The 20208-nt window shown below is 33.7% G+C and overlaps 1 protein-coding gene across 2 annotated transcripts in view; it reads right to left on the bottom strand.

Moving 5' to 3' along the window:
• RELN (reelin) overlaps window positions 1-20208 on the bottom strand; it is a 482573-nt gene that overhangs the window by 156651 nt on the left and 305714 nt on the right. For both annotated transcript variants that reach the window (XM_011365192.1, XM_011365193.1), the window contains exons 12-17: window positions 18248-18399; window positions 11866-11978; window positions 10284-10492; window positions 9404-9532; window positions 8301-8410; window positions 4724-4790 (exon numbers count right to left, since the gene is read on the bottom strand). In XM_011365192.1, coding sequence (XP_011363494.1) covers window positions 4724-4790; window positions 8301-8410; window positions 9404-9532; window positions 10284-10492; window positions 11866-11978; window positions 18248-18399 — 780 coding nt within the window. The remainder of the gene's footprint in view (window positions 1-4723; window positions 4791-8300; window positions 8411-9403; window positions 9533-10283; window positions 10493-11865; window positions 11979-18247; window positions 18400-20208) is intronic.

Genomic DNA, 20208 nt, shown 5'->3' with positions numbered 1-20208 from the left:
CAGGGATATTGTACACAGTAAATGAAGTATGTAGTATCACTATTGTAATTATAGATAGGTCTTTTAGAAATAACATTTTCTATTTTCATTAATGAAAGGAACTGTCATTTTAGATAATTTGTTTTCAAAACTTTTAAGGACAACTTCAGGAATTACAAAAATGTCCAGCCTGTGTTAATTTTATTTGAAATTCATTAAACAAGAGGATGGCCTGGTTATGGGAAATGGATGGAGGTAACATTTTGAAGACAATACCAGCCAATGTTTCATAGATATAAGTCAGTGATTCTGGGCGAGTGTTGGTGGTTTTATTACAAGTACAGAGATGTATATTAAGTTTTGAAATATAAATAAAAATTTTAAAATTCTTACATACTTTAAAAAACATTTCCATTGTGCAGAGTGATATTTTTTATTAACTAAATTCATCGAAATATAGTTAAAAACTTAACCTGACATTCTAATCTCGGTACTGGCAAGTGTCTTGCCTCATACGTATGATTCCCAAATGATAGGTTCAAAGGTCTTTTATGAGTTCTCCATTAATGAAGTAATTGACTAATTAATTAATTATTCTTTATTTGGAAGACCAGAAAGAAGAGATTAGATGATCTTTTGTTGAAAACTTGTCTGTATAACAAAGATGGAAGTTTCAGAAATTTCCAGGAGAATTTATAATTAAATATTAATATGTGAATGACATTATAAATATGAATATCCATTCTTGGTATAAACATAACAGTGCTCTAGCAGTGACTAGATATTATAATATTTATGTATAATTTCACACTAATATTCAACATTATTATTGTTATTTTAAAGACCCAAATGATTTTCAAAAGTAAGCAAGATTACAAAGTTATATTTGAAGATGAATTTTCTTTTTTTGCTTTGATTTTTTTTATCGTGTTAAAATATATATAACATACTTAACTATTTTAAATTGTACAATCCAAGCATTACGTATATTCACATTGTGGTATAACCATCACCACTATCCATCTCCAAAACTTTTTCATCACCCCAAACTGAAACTCTACAACCATTCAGCAATAACTCCACATTTCTCCCTTTCTCCAATCCCTCATAACCACTATTTTTACTTTATGTCTCTTCAAATTTTACTACTCTAAGCATAAATACAAATTTTCTTATCAAATCTGCTAAGTTCAGCTCACTCAGTTTCCTTTAGCATTGAGTGCATGGGTCAATACAGATTTTCATAATTCATTTAGAAAGCATGCTAGAAATGAAAATATGACTCATAAACACTAGAACAAATTTATGGAAAAATAGCATATTAAAGAATGTAACTAAAAACAGGAAAGGCAGTCATCAAGCTATGAGGAATTCATCTGTTCACAAATTTATATGAGGTGTGCTGAATTTGTTCACAATTTAGCTTAGTAGAAAATTTATTAATCAACTTCCACTTACAAAACACAATTAATATTCTATAACACTTAAATTCCATTTGGAGTATTCTACTTTTGGTCTTAAAAAGACCTCAAAAAATGAAACCAAGAGCTGATTCCTTGAAAGGATAAACAAAATTGACAAGACTCTTAGCCAGACTCATCAAGGAAAAAAGATAGAGGACTCAAATAAATAAAATCGGAAATGAAAGAGGAGAAATAACCATGGACTCCACAGAAATACAATGGATCATAAGAAAATACTACGAGCAATTATATGCCAACAAATTGGATAATTGGGAAGAAATAGACACATGCCTAGAAACATACAATCTCCCAAGACTGAGTCAAGAAGAAACAGAAAATCTGAACCGACCAATTACCACCAATGAAATAGAATCAGTAATCAAAAACCTCCCAAAAAACAAAAGTCCTAGACCAGATGGCTTCATAGGCAAATTTTACCAAACATTCAAAGAATTATCACCTATTCTTCTCAAACTATTCCAAAAAATTCAAGAAGAGGGAAGACTCCCTAACTACTTTTATGAGGCTACCATTATCTTGATTCCAAAACCAAAGACATTGCAAAAAAGAAATCTATAGGCTAATATCTTTTATGAACATTGATGCAAAAATCCTCAACAAATGAAATATTGGCAAACCAAATTCAGCAATACATTAAAAATATTATACGCCACGATCAAGCTGGATTTATTCCTGGAATGCAAAGTTGGTACAATATCCTCAAATCAATTAATGTGATATACCACATTAACAAATTGAAAGATAAAAATCATATGATCATATCAAAAGATGCAGAAAAAGCATTCGACAAAATCCAGCATCCATTTATGATAAAAACTCTCAGCAAAGTGGGAATAGAGGGAACATACCTCGACATAATAAAGACCATATATGACAAACCTCATACTCAATGGGGAAAGGCTACAAGTGTTTTCCTTGGAACAAGACAAGGATGCTCAGGAACAAGACAAGGATACTCGCTTTCACTACTCCTCTTCAACATTGTATTGGAAGTCTTAGCCACAGCAATAAGACAAGAAAGAGAAATAAAAGGTATATGAATTGGAAAGGAAGAAGTAAAACTCTCATTATTTGCTGATGACATGATACTATAAATAGAGAACCCTAAAGATTCCACCAAAAAACTGTTAGAACTGATCAATGAATTCAGTAAAGTAGCAGGTTACAAAATAAATATTCAGAAATCAGTACATTTTTATATATCAATGTTCAACTTTCAGAAAGGGAAATTAAAAAAACGATCCCATTTACAATTGCATCGAAAACACTAAAATACCTGTGAATCAAATTAACCAAGGAAGTAAAAGACCTATTCTCAGAAAATTATGTCATTGAAAAAGAAATTGAAAAAGATACTAATAAATGAAAGCATATACCATACTCATGGGTAGGAAGAATCAACATAATTAAAATGGCCATACTAACCAAAGCAAGCTATAGATGCAATGCAATCTCTATCAAAATACCAATGGCATTTTTCAGAGAGCTAGAACAAATAATCTTAAAATTTATATGTAACCATAAAAGACCCCGAATAGCCACAGCAATCTTGAGAAAGAGGAATGAAGTTTGAGGTATCACACTACCTAACATCAAACTATACTACAAGGCTACAGTAATCAAAACAGCACGGTACTGGCATAAAAACAGATACATTGATCAATAGAACAGAATAGAGAGCCCAGAAATAAATCCACACCTATACACTCATTTAACATATGACAAAGGAGGTAAGAATATGCAATGGGGTAAAGACAGTCTCTTGAATAAATGGTGTTTGGAAATTTGGACAGATACATGCAAAAAAATGAAACTGGATCATCTTTTTACACCACATACAAGAATAGACTCAAAATGGATTAAAGATTTAAATGTATAAAATGGATTAAAGATTTAAATGTGAAACCATGAAACTTCTAGAAGAAAACATAGGCAGCAAACTCTCTGATATTGCTAACAGTAATCTCTTTTCAGATACATCTCCTTGGACAAGGGAAACAAAAGAAAAAATAAACAAATGGGACTACCTCAAACTAAAAAGTTTTTGTACAGAAAAGGAAACCATCAACAAAACAAAAAGACAACTGATTGATTGGGAGAAGATATTCGCTAATGATACATCTGATAAGAGTTTAATATCCAAAATATATAAAGAACTCATACAACTCAAAAACAAAAAAAACCAAACAATCCAATTGAAAAATGGGCAGAAGACCTGAACAGATACTTCTCTAAAGAGGAAATACGTACGGCCAATAGACATATGAAAAGATGCTCAAAGTCACTAATCATCAGAGAAATGCAAATTAAAACCACAATGAGATATTACCTCACATCTGTCAGAATGGCTATCATCAATAAATGAAAGAATAACAAGTGTTGGCAAGGATGTGGAGAAAAAGGAACTCTCATACATTGTTGGTGGGATTGCAAATTGGTACAGCTGCTACGAAAAACAGTCTGGAGGTTTCTCAAAAAATTCCAAATGGATATACCTTTTGACCCAGCAATTGCACTTCTGGGCATTTATCCAAAGAAAACCAAAACAATAATTTGTAAAAATCTATGTACCCCTATATTCATGGCAGTACAATTCACAATAGCCAAGATATGGAAGCATCCTAAATGCCCATCAATAGGTGACTGGATAAAGAAGTTATGGTTCATGTATAAAATGGAATATTACTCAGTCATTAAAAAAATGATATCCTACCATTTGCAACGACATGAATGGACCTAGACGTTATTACGCTGAGTGAAATAAGTCAGACAGAGAAAGATAAATACCATATGATTTCACTTATGTGTGGAATCTAAGGAACAAAAAAGAACAAACTAATCAAAAATAGACTCACAAATATAGAGGACAATCTGATGATGGCCAGAGGGGCAGGGGGTTGGGGGGCCGGGAGAAAGGGGTAAAGGGTTAAAGAAGTACAAATTAGTAATTGATGGTCACGGGGATGGGGAGCACGGCATAGGGAATTCAGTTAGCATTAATGTATTGACTAGATACATTATTGCTAACTGAATTTGCTACATATTGACTAGAGAGCCAGAGGAGAGAATAAGCAATTAGGGGGTTCATTTTATAAAATATATAAATGTCTAACTAATGCACTGTATATGTGAAACTAATAAAATAAAATAAAATAAAATAAAATAAAATAGACCTCAAACAAATTAGAATGACTGTGACTTCAACATATAAAGTACATATCTGAAAAAGATAAGTATGAATATTATTTTAAAATACTTACTTGCAACCATGTCGAGTGCACTGTCCTCTGCCAGAACAGAATTTGAGACATGATGGACCAATATAAACTGCAGGGCAAAAGACAGCATGTAAAAAATGGCATAAAAGTTGAAAAATTCAAGAATACCATCAGCATATGAAACAATTTTGTAAAGGAATACTCATGAAATCTAGCCCATTATATAAATGTTGTACACAGGAATCCAGAGTGCTGTGTGAAAAGGTAAGTGCTTAGTTACAAATCTGCCAGAACTGTTTTAACTTAATTCTTTCAAGAATATAATATTTCATAGCAAAGAAACTAGAAATGTACAATTTGGTTTCCTTAATGGAGTCTCCTGAGCTAAAATGATTTCTGGCAGAATATTAATGCTTTCGTCTTGAACTTTCTAACTAGTTTCTTTAGGTAGAAATAATTTACAAAGGATCAATTTGCTCTAACATGAAATGGAAAGGTTATTATTTAATTTTAAAATTATAAAAATATAAAAACTATAACTTCTGTTCCTAGCTGGGGAATATAACACTGAAGATGACTGTTACATATATTTCTAAATATTAATCCATTCTTCCTAAAATGGGGAGTTAAAATCTGTTCTTGAGCATAAAGTCTACCCTATAATAAAGATCTTTTTCTAAATGATGGGCTTGACTGACAGTGATATTACAAACCTTAATCCTAATCTTTGGAATGCTGGGGAAAAGGGCTCCTGATTGTTGAATGGTAGGTTCTGAGGTATTTAGACTCAAATACATTTAAGATATTAAGATGTTTGATAATCAGTACAATCAATAATACTAATAGTATAAAAGTAAGGTATAAACAAATTTACCATCCGTTATCATTTTCTTCTCTGCCTTGTAATCATGTCAAAATAATTAAATGCTTTTATTTTAAAGTAAACTTTCCTGTGGCCTGTGCTCCTATAAGCACTTATTCTCAGGACCTTATTAACAGGTACAGTAATTCCAATGCAATGCAAAGCAGGCCAGGAACAAATTTTGCTGAAGTAAACTGATGGTTGAGGAAGAGATTGATAGCAGGCTGAGTGGTTACAGGTATTGGTTTTAGGCGTCAAATAACCCTGGATTTGAAATTGGTTTCACTTGGGAAACTGAATTAGTAATTTATCCTATCTAAGCCTCATTGTCCCTATTCTTGAAGGTGGGGTAATATTTCTTCAAGGAAAGAATAAATGAAATGTTTCATGCTTAGCTTGCTGCCTGGAACCATATGGTTAATATCATCACCACCATACCAGGGTCAAATATCCTTCCTGCTCCATCTGCCTGATGGGCTCCAGTGGACACAGAGTGCTGAGGAATCAGAAAGGGGCTTCATCCTTCTTTAATAATTGTTTTCCCAGCACACTTGATTTTATGGCTACAGTACAATTTGATCTAAGTCTTGTTAAGTGCTTCATCGCATTCTGCAGGGTCAGTCTTGAGGCTGCCTATAGTGTACTCATGTCATAATTCAAAAAGCTCCCACCATAAAAAATCAACAATAAAACAAGACTTTCCAAGTCAATCAGAAAAATTACGATGAAGAATTTTGTTGTCATCCCACCCTGCTAAAGATGAAGTCATTAGGACTCACAGTGTGAGTAAGTTTATAGGCTCCTTTTCCTAAAAGTGTGGAAAGGACAAATTTGTTTTCCTCACTATTATCATTAATGTAAACAAATTGAAAAAAATTAAAAAGTGATAACTAAGATTTGCTTTAGGATTCTCCATTTTGCTAAGAATTTCAGGATACATTTCAAAATACTTTCTTTACTCACTAGCAGGAAGTAACTTTGCTGTGAAGGAAGAGCATACCTAATAGAAGTAGGATATGGACCTGTTTTTTGTTTGTTTTCCTTGACATAATTTTGGAATTCCATAGTGAAATGGGATTTCAGGGGTATTCTTTGGCAAATGTTTCTCATTTGGATGGAATGAGTGTGTGTCTTCTTGCTTTGTAAAGAAGTCAGAGAGCTAGTCTTGTTTTTGTGAAAGGTTCACATATAGGATGATAACAGAATTGAAGAGATTCTGCCCCAAGTTTTGCATTTGATACATACCGATAACCATGCTCGTTTTATATATCTTTACCTTTTCTCTATGCACAGCATGATGATGGGAACTTAGGATGTGTAGTAAACACTTTCTGACTTAGAATCATTTGTAATAGCCTTCTTTATGAAATTTAGATATTCTTTTCAAGGCTTATATGTGCTTCATTGCATTCTTAATTTCCTCATGTGCTTTATTTCGTTACTGATTTTTCAACTTCTTTTATGATTATCAAAGTAATATAAGTTCATTATAGGTCCCTTGAAAAGTATGACGGCAGTAAAAGTCATCCATATCCCACTCTCCAGATGCACATATTTCTTCCCTAGAGCTAATTAATAGGTGCAGCGATTATAATTGCCATGCAAAATGTTCTATCAATGGAGAAATTCAATTTTAACAAATCCATCTTTAGATGTTTTTGCAAATGCGTTATATTTATGTCCATATAACTCATGTGGTCTTTGAAGTCTGGAATTTTCATTGGTCTTCTTTGAATATAGATTATATAAATAACTTTCATTGCCTTATCAGCAAATTATCTTGCCTGAAGTTATTCCTGATTTTCAAGAATTTATTTAATTAATTGTATATCGGTTTCTAAATTATAAAAAATAACAAAAATATTGTTAAGATATGGAAGGTTAGCATTAAACAATAGTGCAGACTTTTCCTACTTTAAAAAATACACCGCAAATCGGTGGCTACACTAAATTTGCTTAAATACTGGCATTTTGTCCCGTCTTCCCTCCATTTTTCCCTCTCAGTCTACTTCCTTGTAGTACAACTCTTTAGTCAAATTTATACAGCCTCTGAAACTAGAAATCTATGAATTTGCCTATAATTAAAATTACTAAAAAACCAGAGAGTTGGATACTAAAAACAAATATAAGAAATTTATAGCCATGTAACACAATGCTTAAAATATCTTCTCTCATGTGCATCTATCATAAGTGATATTGACTTTAAAGCTATGCAAAAATTAACAGTTCACTTAAAAATTAAAGATAACAATATTTTATGTATATCTAAAACTTTATTTTATACTGTTTTCTGAAGAGAGAAAATTTCACTTAAAAAGTTTTATTCTAGAAATGATGTTTCCTTATGTATGGTGTCTGCATCTAAAAGATAAGCATTCCAGATGTGGTAGATACCAAGAGAAGAATGGACCTTATTTTAATACATGCAAAATGGTAAGTATTTATGTTAATTTTGTATAAAACATTCAAAAAATGTTAGGATAGCCCTTGTCATCAACTGTGAATTTGAGTTTCAGGGCTTTATGCATTTTTAAATTATGTATGTTGAAACATCTAATATTGCTGACTTCATTGTCTTTTTTTCCCCTGATTGTGCATCCCTGGGCTTCTGATGGAATGCAAAGGAGAAAGGGAAGAAAGGGCGTTTAATGAATCACAAGACCATGACTTAGAAATGTGATTAAGTCTGTGCTGATGAACAAAAGCACAGGAAGACTCTACATCAATGGCATGTGATTAAGACAGACATAAACTAACCATTATCAATTGCCCACATGTTTCCAAGGATTGGTCCCGTTTGTCTCCAGCGAATTCTGGTGTCCTGGGTTAGTGCTGCGTTGGGGAGGGGGATCGTTATTCTGTTCCACCTGCAAGAAATTTAGCACAAAACAGCTACACAACTACGTTCACATTTTTTAAATCTATTTTACTTGCTTTTGATGTTTTAGTCTCTGGATGCTTAGGATAGCACTAAAATTTGGTAATACTCTTTAAATTCACCTGTTGAGTGTGTTTATAGTTTTAAAACAGATATATAACTTCTAAACATATCCATATCCTGCTAGAATAGTATGTTTGTTCTTAATAGCAAGTGATATTTATTTTGTTTTTAGACATTCTTTTTACAAATTTTTAGATCAATACTTAGACCTTGGGTAGTATTTTTTGATAAACTTCTGTACAGAGATGGGGAACTGATTAGCACTGATTACTTTTTATTTTTTGTTATGTCCTTGTTCTAAGCATGTTTAAAGAGAGGCTAAGAAACTAATTCTCAGTTTTGCTATCCTTGGAAACATTTTTACTATTTATCCAGGGCTTATTCTGTAAAGTAGCAACTATTTTACATAGTCGTCTTCAATTCTCTTAATAGCCCTCAAAGGGATATATCATTGTCCTTAATTTATGTGGAAAGAAGTAGATAGTAAGAAAGAGTAAATATCATTACATAAGTAGATGGCAGAATCAGGATTTGAACCCAGTTTCAATTCTAAAGCTTAACTTTCACTTCTCTGTGCTGCACCTTTCCATAAGTAAGCATTTTGGCAATAACCACAGGATCTATATACAGAATTTAAATTTATGTAATCTAAAATATAAGAACCAAGTACATAAAGAATAAATGAACTTAGAATTGTGATCATGCAAACAGATTTACCAAAGTTAGTTTTAGCTCTTTTGTTTTGTTTTTGTTTTTGTTTTTGTTTTTGTTTTTTTAAAACGTGATCACTCCTAAATCAGGTGAAAAAGAGAGGGCAGCTTCCTTGCCTATTACACCAAAAATACTGGTCTTGGGCTTACTCATTGACTTTGAGTCTGCAACACGGATTCAAACCTCTTGATATCTTAGAATTACTCACCCGCTGTAGTTTTCAGAGGAGTAGATAGTGCTGTGGGGGAGATGGGGTCCAGCACAGATTTCAGGTAAACATTCGGTGTGGAGGAGGGACCAGGAACGCCCATGGTTGGTAGAAAACTCTAAGCTGACACTGATAACACCAGAACAAACAAACCAAAAAGAGAAAAAGATAACAAATAAAATGGAATTAGTCATCTCTGGCTAAGTACATTAAATATCTGTAGAACTAGGGTAAAAAAATTTTAAGATGCTGTTTCTGCAATGATTATTTTCCCCTCCACTGATATCTGAACAGCCTTTAAAGGGTAAGCAGTTCAATGGCTGCTATAGAAACAAACTATGTTTTAAAGACAACAAATGGTAACTTGAGTTTGTGCTCTTGAAACTGATAGATGGCAAGGCAATTACTATGTCTCATAGTGCCACTTCATCCTGATTGTGAGAATGACAAAATTCTTAGAAAAGATAGGAGCAACACTTCAGCAAGTAAAACCAAGAAGTCATAGCTCTTGAAGTGCTAATTGATTTCTGTGGCTATTCCAAGGGGGTCACTAACCAACATGAGGGTAAGTGGTTTTTTTTTCAGTTATTTGTTTTTTTCTTCTCTCTCAGTAGTCTTTCAGAATGCTTGGCTGCCACACGCCATGCAAATGCCTCTGATACCTAAGACTAAGCTCTTAGATTAAAGTCGTTTCTACTTAAAATCTATCCATATTCAGCATACTGAAGAACTTTTCTTTTTGGGGAACTGTATATTTTATTAATGAATAATTTATCAAAAATCCAGCTGAGAAACTACTGAGAATTTGCTCTGATTTAATAGCCAGGTCAATGTGTTCATTTTTAATTAGTTCACATGCTCACAAAATAGGGCTTCCTACCTGTTACCAGGTTGATGCGTTCCACATCCCAGATTAATGGAAAACTGTATCATATGCGACATCGTAGAAGGGAGAACAGGTAAGACATGGAAAAAATCTATAGCCCAGACATTCTTATTATGTCCTTGATGGTTCTTTTGCTTGAGACAAAATTTAGTAGCAGGAGTCTGAAGTTCAGGATTGATGACTGCAGAAACCAAAGATGGAACCTTCAAAACAAAGAAAACCCAAATCACTCATAATCCTCCCTATGAGTCTATGTGAATTTTCCTAGATTCAATCTTGCAATTACTCTGCATATAACTCCCAATTTTTAAGCACTAGGCAATGTCCTGTGTGTTCTATTTGTTACTTCATATAGAAGATACTGTCCTCAGGGGGACATTCATTTTAGTCACTCAGAATTCCTCCTTTGAAGACATCTGGAACTCTCTGTGTATGACTGATCAGGCACTCTCTACCTGAAGATAAATTAATGTAAGGTCTTTAAAAGTTATTAAAGCATATATATATGTGTGTGTGTGTGTGTGTGTGTGTGTGTGTGTATTCATTTTTATATACCTTAAAACGAGACAAAGGCAACTTGACATTTACACTTCATTATGAGTCTTCTTTTAAAGTCAGTTTGTATAGTACTAATAATGGTTTGCCAATCTAGGTATTTTGAAAATAGGATTCTAAGCAGAAACAGTCAGAGCCAATAGGTTAATCCATGATAATTTACATAACTGATTTGGTCTGAGGCATGCAGATGACCATAATAGGTGTAACCTTGCTGAGTCACAGCTGCAAAAGTAGTCCATTATGAAATCCCAAGTGGTGTAACTTGGGTGATCCTAGCATGTGAAGTGTGCTAGATACTTTCTTTGGTTGTTCCCTATTCTAGGCTCAATGTTTATCTTCTATTTTCCTAACTGAAACCATGAGATGCTAGCTGCGAGCTGTGTTGAAGCTCTTTAAAGTACCTAGGGTGCCATCAATGTGGAGAGAAGGCTAACTAATAATGAATGTGTGAGTATAGTCTCAGCACAAATAAATCTACTATTAGAAAAAATAATTCTATACCTATGACAAGCATCACACATAATTCTGAAGATGTTTGTAAATAACCAGAGCCAACATCTGTCCTAAATTCAAAGAGCAAAGGAAAAATGTCAACTTCAGTGGCTCTAATTAGCAAAGAAAAAAGCAAAGGCAATAATAACCTGTACTTCTATAATGTCTTCTTCCTAAGAAATCTCAAAATGCTGAATAAATACTCATTATGCCTGATAGCAAGTCAGCGAGGTTGCATAATTAAAGCCACTTTTAGGACTTTCTTGGGACAAGAATAACTGTCAATCAGAATATTGGGCTCTGTCTTATTATCTCTGATGGGCTGTAATTCATTCTTCCTGATAAAACTTCATTTTTCATTTGTATCAGGAAAAAAATGTTAAAATGTCCATGTCACTTTAAAAAAATATGGCAACTTCCTGGGCTGCTAGAAGAGAGAGTTATCTTCTGCACTTAGCATGGTCTTGGTGATTTTGAACTTGACCTCTAGGGTGGGTCCACTTGGCACACAAATTGGCATGTGTACCTTATAAGAGGAATGCGAAAGGGTATCCAGTGTAATGTGCTCTTTTCTTCCTTCAATCTTTGCATACAAGATAATATCATTTTCATGAGAATCTCCAGGGTCACATATTCCTCCTGTACGAAATAAAAATTTTAAATTGTTAGTACCAACTTGCATCCATAGACATGTCAAATATAGTGTTAAACTTCAGGATATAATTATAGAACACAGATGTCACTTAAGAATGACCAGACCCAAAGGTAACAAGACCCAAGGTAAAATTTATGAAGATAGTTCAGATAGGCCATGCTAAAGGTCAAAGACTTGACCTTTTGGAGGCCAAAGTAACTATTCGCTTGATGAGATTACTTAAATATTAGTCCCAAACAAGCCATGACTGCATGTACATATTTCAACTCATATTAAAAAGATGTGCTTCTTTTCAATTAACCACTACTTTCTTATATTCGAGGTCTCTAAGGCCAAAGTTTAGAACCTATTGATTATGGTTTTTAAAAAAGTATAGTTACTCACTGGATCAAAGATTTTTGATGTAGTGTTATTAAAATCAGTATCTTTCATATTTTAGCACATATTGGGTATTTGCATTTTAAATGAAATTCATTTTACATTTTTTACTTTTGGTATCTCATTTGATTGTTGTAGGGTACACAGAGTAGTTTATTTCTTATCATTCTACTTTACAGTCATATGAAATGATAGAATATCAGAATTGAGAGGTAATTAGAGCATCCTGATGATGAACTGAGTAACAGAGCAGGTACTTGACTGAAGATCATTTAAGTAACTAGTAGAAAAGCCATTAGTTGATGTTATGTCATTTAGCCCTTGACCTTTTTTTGTTTTTATTACTGCATTTGGCCAATAATCCTTACTATTTCTGGCTTCTCTCAACTGTCTGCATAACTTGGATTTTAAAGGATTACATGTCTAACTAAAAGTCTCTTCCCAACCAACCATCATCCTTCATAATAGTATCAATCACAGTAACAAGTGTAGGTTTGTACTCGGATTGCTTGACAAATATTCTATCCCTAAGGGTCAAATTTTATAACATTAACTTTTTAATTTTATTACTATCTTTCAAAAAATTATTCCTCCAGTACTTAAATCAACCACCATAGATGTTAATTTGTATCTCCAGGCAATTTCTGTTGCTAATACTCTATGGTGACAGTAAGGCAACCTCAAAACTCTACAATAAGGTTATCCTCTGAGAGTTAATCTACTAAAATCAACAAATTATAGCTGAGATTCAATATCTATATGTGTAAACAAATAAGTAAGTAAGTAATTAAATAAATAAATAATAAAGGGTAAATATTGTATACGTCTGGCTCAATCTTAACCTGGGTAATTGGGGTCTATTTTAGGGAGAAATCACTATATATGATGCTAAGAAAGCTAAAACCTAATCAATACAAGAAAGTTCATACTGGATGGTGGATTGGTAAAATATCAAACTCTGACATGTTACATCTCTTAGGCATGTAACTTGGCATGTAATAAATATGTACTAAGTTAAGTAATCTGATCTGAGAACAGATCAGCCAGATATGGTGATAATGTTCAATGGTCTCCAAATCTTTTGGCATCAGGGACCAGTGCTCCTTTGAGAATCTAATGCTTGATGATCTGAGGTGGAGCTGAGGCGGTGATGCTAGCGCTGGGAAGCAGCTGCAAATACAGATGAAGCTTCGCTAGTTTGCCTGCCACTCACCTCCTGCTGTACAACCCAGTTCCTAACAAGCCACAGACTGGCACCTGTCCGCGGCCCAGGGGTTAGGGACTCCTGATATAGACGCCATCCTAATAGATGTTTATTGTTCAAGAGCAACAACCTCTAGAGAAAATCTCATGGTTTTGACAAATGCTATGTTTTAGCATTTCATTACATATTTCTATGTTACAGTGAATATAGTTAGTAATGCCATTCTATTTTTTTTTTTTTAGTAAAGTCATTTTAAACGATGGATCTACATGAAAACTTCCATTTTAAAAATGTAACTTCCTTATTGAGCACATATTAAAGACTTACCAAAATGAACACAACAATGTGAAAGGTGACAGGGAGAGTGGGTTTAAAGCACCATACCCAAAGACATAGGAACTGAACCACTCATCTTCTCTAATTTCATTAATTTGTTCCCTGTAAATCTTCTGTCTGAAGAATAGTTTGTGAACTCCACCTGCCTTTCAGAGAGAACTGAAAATCACAGGGGAGCTCATCCAGCCCAGAATGACAGAAGAAGAAAGTCCAAAAGGAGCCAAGACTTTGAAACGATGACAGACTTTATCTGAAAGATCCCTCTGGGGGCAATTTATCAGTTCTGTGAAGTTTCAGTGATAGCAGCTCCTACAGAAAGATATGGATTCTTCTTCAGCTTCATATGCTTTGATGTACTGTAGAAAGGTATGACTCCAGGCGCATTTTGTTCAGTAATTAAAGTACAGAAGATTTCAACGAAAACTAGATGGACAGTCAATTTTAAAATATTTTAAATCCTGTTTTAAGTAGCTTTTCAGATATTTATATTAGGAAAGTGATTTTGTTACTTTGTGCAGGACATTGGACTAGAAGGGGAAATAAGCTCTAACCTCAAAAAGTTTATAATTTAGCAAGGAAAACAAGACTAATATACATTAAAGAATGGTAACCAGCAATAAACTGTGTTGTGCTGCCTTAATTGCAGTCAAAATTCAAAGAAAAGATACAAGTGTGGGCTAAAGAGCTGAACCTATGGGAGATGCTCAATAAATATTTGATGAAGAAATAACAAATGAAGATGTACGTTATTTTTTTTCTTCTTCCCTGTATTCCGGATACTGGTATTTAACAAATTTATGTTGAATAAGTGAACTTAGATGAAGAAAACAGGCCTTGAACCAAATTTTGAAAGTTGAGCAAATTTTCCAGAAATGATAGTCATAGTAGGTCCATATGAACCAAGGGAAGAAACCAGGAAGAACATACAGGCAGGGCCAGAGAGAAAGGAATGTGATCTGGTCTAGATTAATAATCAGCCACTAATTTTCTTAAGGTGACATATTTAATGAGGAATTACTTATAAACTGTCTATCATATCTTAAATCTCTTCCCATATTGCTTTCTTTTCCGTCTACTAAAGTTTTAGTTTTTTTCTATAGGTCCAGTCTTATCCTTCCTTCTCCTACCCTACTGTCCTATCCTATCCAAAAAACACCTTTGTTGGATTCTGCTTTCTCTTCAAGATCCACACTGCATCCTTTTCGTTTACTGAACTTCTTGAAGGAGCAGCGCTCTTTCAGTGTGATACTTGTCTTTATTTTTTTTAACTCCTTGTACACTTTGGCTTCCGAGGCACTACACCATGGGGCACCAGTGGGCTCTCAGACCTTATGCCGGTTCACCTCTTTCTCTGTGGCACTCCCTACACTGCTGATCACCTCCCTGTCATCCCACCCCTGAACAACTCTCTTCCTTTCCCCGTTTAGTGTAGAATGACAGCTTCCTCCTCTGTTTCTTTTTTTTTTTTAATTTTTAAAATTAAATTTATTGGGGAGGATATTGGTTAATAAAATTATATAGGTTTCGAGTGTACAATTCAATAATATGTCATCTGTATTTTGCATTGTGTATTCACCATCTAAAGACAAATCTCCTTCCATCACTATATATTTGAACCCCTCTCCTGCATTTTATGTCCTTTCTCAGTGTCCTTTGTCTATGCCTTTTCTTCTACCAACACCGAGATGAGGGTTATGATTAAGAATTTTTCATGTCCCTTGTTTATTCTGCCTGCTGCTAGAGAACACGGGACCTCCAGTGGCTCATTATTACTTATATGGTGATGACTTTCAAATCTGATTCAGACCCCAAGTAGAATTTCTACCTTCATATACCCTTCCAGAAGCCTCAACCTCAGCTTATCTAATATCGAAATCTACTCCATACTTGTTTTTTATTTACATTTTTGACATTTCCTATTTGGGAAATGGTACCATTCTTCCAGTTATCCAGGAGAGAAAACTGTGTCCTCCCCAGTACTGTTCTCATAATTCCCACAGTCAGTTGGGTGTGAACTTCAGTTGGTTCCTTCTCCACAGTTATTTATCCTCAGTCCCCTCTTTCACATTATTACTACCATCACTGCAATAATTCCTTTGTTGTTTGGACTAGTGCAGCAGCCTCCTAAATTAGAGTTGCCAGATGAAATATATTATATGAACAATATTTATACAATTATTTGTTGTTTATCTGAAATTAAAATTGAAATAGGCTGCTCTTTTCCCCCGCTAAATCTGGCATCCTTACCCTAATTGGTTCCTGTCCTCTAATTTCTCATTGTTTCAGTCTATTCCACACTCTTTCCAAAATCGTCTTTCTAAAACAAAGATGAGAGTATATTACACACCTTACAGGAATCATCTGATGGCTCCATGTTGCCTTGAGAAAGAGAAGCTAAACTCCTTAGCATATTAAAGAATATCACTACTCCAACTCCAATTTGCTTTTCTAGCTCTATTTTATATCTTTGCATTAAGCTATTTTGAGAAAATCACCCAGCTTCAAACATCTAATATACTTTTATACTGGGCCTTTTCTCAAAATGCTGGCTTACATTCAAATTTCTCTCCTTAAATTTAAATCACGTCCATCTCTCACAGCCAAGTTCAAATGCTCTCTCTATGAAGCTTTACTCTAATTCCTCCACTACAATTAAACAGTTTTCTCTGCACTTTCACAGCATTTTCATTCCATTATAGACTATTGTATTCTCCCTTATAGTTAGATGTTACTTGTGGACAAGGACTCTGTCTAGGTAATTTTTATAATAAAAAACAAAGACATATTGAGTTGTAACTATGTATTAGGCACTGTTTTGAAGGTTACATATGTATTAAGTCATCGATCAGCAACTGTGATTTTGGTACAATCACTTTCCCCAACTGTATCTGCTGTATACTCTAGCTCAGTGCTCTATAAATCAGTAGGAATTAATTATTTTTTAAAATTGAATGGAGATGTTTAATTTGGGACAATGTATTTTGGGCTCATTCAAATGAATTTTCCCCTCATAGTCAATATTACTTTAGTTGATTCATTAATAATCTGGTTTGTACCAGAAAGAAGTAATGGTGACTTAATCTCATGTAAGACAACATTCTCTTATGTAAATGCATTGAATTGAGTTGATTTATTATGCTTCCTTATGAAAAAAATCAAGAATTCAAATATACATGTCAAAATGGTAAAAAGACAAAATACTTAAGTTAGACTGGCATACTAAATGGTTACACTTTTGGGGGGAAGGATTAAGATTTCTTAGAAATCATTCTTAATAAAGTGAAAGCCAGTTTGAATTCTAATGAAAGGAAATGAGTTATGGGTCTTTAAATATACAAATCGATTCAGAGTTAATGAGAGGTAGATTACATTATTATATTTGAAATAACTTGTTTCAAACAGATCATTATTGAAAATGAGGTAATATTGCACAGGCAATGTGTTTGAGAGCATGATACAATCTAAAGTTTACGATGCCACTCTGTGCTATTGGAAGTGAGGAATGTGAGAAAAAGAAATAGCCAGTGCTGAAGCCTACACTCAGGAGGCCTGTTTGTCCTGATGAACTGACATCTTTACTAGTAAGATCAAAGGTTGACAATGTTTATTTCCTGTTTAACTTCCAGGTGTTGCCTGTGCCTTTCCAGTCACTCAACAAAGAAGGCATGTGACAACTACTCATATTTCTGGAATGACATCCAGAGAAAGAATACGTAACTATGGCTCTTGTTGACGAAAATGATAAATTTGAAAGGTCACAAATTTCAACCCCTTAAATTCTCCTTAGGTACTTTTTCCAAAATTTTAACTATTTATTTGCTTGACAATATTTTGAAAAAAACATGTCTTATGAACACTTTTTTTCTTTATGGGTTTGCCAGTCTATTAGAAAGTAGAAAATATTATTAAAGCACTATAAAGTTTTGTAAACCTATTTTTTTCTTAGTTTCCCATAACAAAAGAGTTATGTAATGATGATATCCATGAAAACAAATGACTCACCTGGATGATTGTTTTTTTTGGAAGCTAGAAGCTTTAGGCAAGGGAGGTACTTTGTTCTTAGCTTTTCTTCCATTGTATTTTCAGCTATGACCATTGAGGAAAAGATGAGAGGAAGGTATTATGGCATTTTAGGACTAGCTCTCTTACAGGATGATTCCAGCAGGGCTGGTCTCAAGCAGGTGTGAATATCATAGGCTTTTACGTAACCAGTAGAACTCAAATTCATGAATTTTCATTTTTTATTGTAGACAACAAACAATACTACTTCCTCAGGGATAGGTGCTGGCCTAGAATCTGCCCGAGGTCAACAAAATTTGTTCGAAATGTACCTACCCATAACAAAGTAAAACCTCAGGTTCCCATAACCAGTAGTGTCCATGTATGGAGTGCATAATTTCCTCTCTCCATCTTTGAGGAAGACCATTGATAAACCTGATTCTATTGTTCCACATTCTGTACCAATGACAGCTCCTGAGATCTCCCACCTTAAAAAAAAAATGAGAATCGTTAAGAGTTAGAATGTTAAGTCAAAGCTCTAAAGAGTCTGACATTTTATTTTTAATTAGAATATTTGCTTGGTATTAAATAATTCTGAAATAAAATGTGGTACTATAGAACAAACAAACTTTTAAACACTCTCCATTCACAATTATGTTTTTTTCCATAGGAGGATAATTCAATCAAAACTATGTATAGAGTGTCTACTACGTGACAGTCTTTATTCTCCAAGTAGTTAGAGTTGAGGTGGGAAATCAAATTTGAACTAAGAAAACAGGAAACATAAAAAACAGTATCATAATATCATAAGTACTCATATGGTGCTTTGCACATTAAAAAATAATTATAGAATAAAAAGCCATAAAGGCTGACAAGAGTCTAGTTTTCCAAAAGGAGGTGGGATTTAAACAGGGTCTTTTTTAACATGGATTAAAAAAGATGGACTGCTCATGGATATGTAGAAGAGGATAAAAATATTTACTATTTAAAACTCTTGTTTCTCTTTAGTATTTATTTATGGTCATGTCTAATTTGGCCACTGCTAGTCACACAACTAACTTGCCTATCAGTAGAGAAACTGGGACACACAGAAGTAGGTGGTTTGCCTAAGGCTAACTGCCTGCCTGGTCCTAAAATGGAGACCTTCTGATTCTCAGTTCGCTGTTATTTTACTAGTTCCATTTCTTAAAGGTACTACGTCAGGACGATTATATTGAAATATTCCAGTTTATAAGATTTGTGACCAAAATTTATGAAATGCCTGTTGTTTTGTATTTTACTAGATTATGTCAGTCCTTTGAGGAGCACAATAAATAACTTTTTGAAGCAGCTCTTAATAGTATTGGACCACCATAAATTAACCAGGAAACTCTCTTGACTCATACAAGAAAATTTCACACTGGTTCATTGATCTTTTACTTGCTCCATTTATCCCAATTAAACCACTCAGCCTACTGATCCACAAAATAAGTTAAGTTTATAAATGATGCATATGATGACCCCTTTTAGGCATCTACCTACTTTAGAGTATTTTTAAAGTTAAAAATTAAATTAAAAAAGATGGAATGCTCATGGACTAAAAGAACCTTCTATTCAAGTGAGAAATGAGATTAGTACTCTTTTTCTCTGAAATATTAGTTGTAAGCAAATACTTTTTCTAGATTAATCTAAATGAATTATTTTCATGATCTCTATCACAGTGTGAAATATGATTCAGATTGTATATTTCTTTTCAATCTTTATTTTAAAGTCCAACATATTCTAATTTTACTCTACATTGGTCTTTATTTTTCCCACTCTATCTGTTGGAAGATAACAAAACTGAAGTTATTTTCTTTAGAAACCCAAATATTTATAAATCAAGTGAAATGGAAAGTTTAGTCTACTTTGAAGAGAAAGAAGCTGACAGAAATCTGAAAAATCATTTTGTAAAAGTCTCCTTGCTTTGAATAAATTATCTTGCATTTATTAAAAATTCAGTAGGAGCCTGTTGTAGCACAAGCTCATTCTTTCATGAATTTGTATAAATACTGGCTTGAGCTTAGCTGAAGGCAAAGTATCCTTGAGGGGCTCCCAGAGCTCCACCCACTGCTGAGAGACTTAGTTAGGGAGGGCCTTTCACTTTCTGGACTTCAGAGTTCTGATCCCTAAAGTTGCAAAACTGCGGTCATTTCCAGTTAGAAAAATGATATGGTCCCTGACTCTCTCCTAATATAACAATTACATGAACTAAAATCCTAACAACCAAATATTTGAGGCAAGCAGTGGTATTTGAGGAGCTCTATAATGTTAGCGAC

This window comes from Pteropus vampyrus, unplaced genomic scaffold (assembly GCF_000151845.1).
Source record: "Pteropus vampyrus isolate Shadow unplaced genomic scaffold, Pvam_2.0 Scaffold107, whole genome shotgun sequence".
Classification (NCBI taxonomy): Eukaryota; Metazoa; Chordata; class Mammalia; order Chiroptera; family Pteropodidae; genus Pteropus; species Pteropus vampyrus.
Note: the sequence above shows the minus strand (reverse complement) of the source record. Positions and strands in the feature narration are given on the sequence as shown.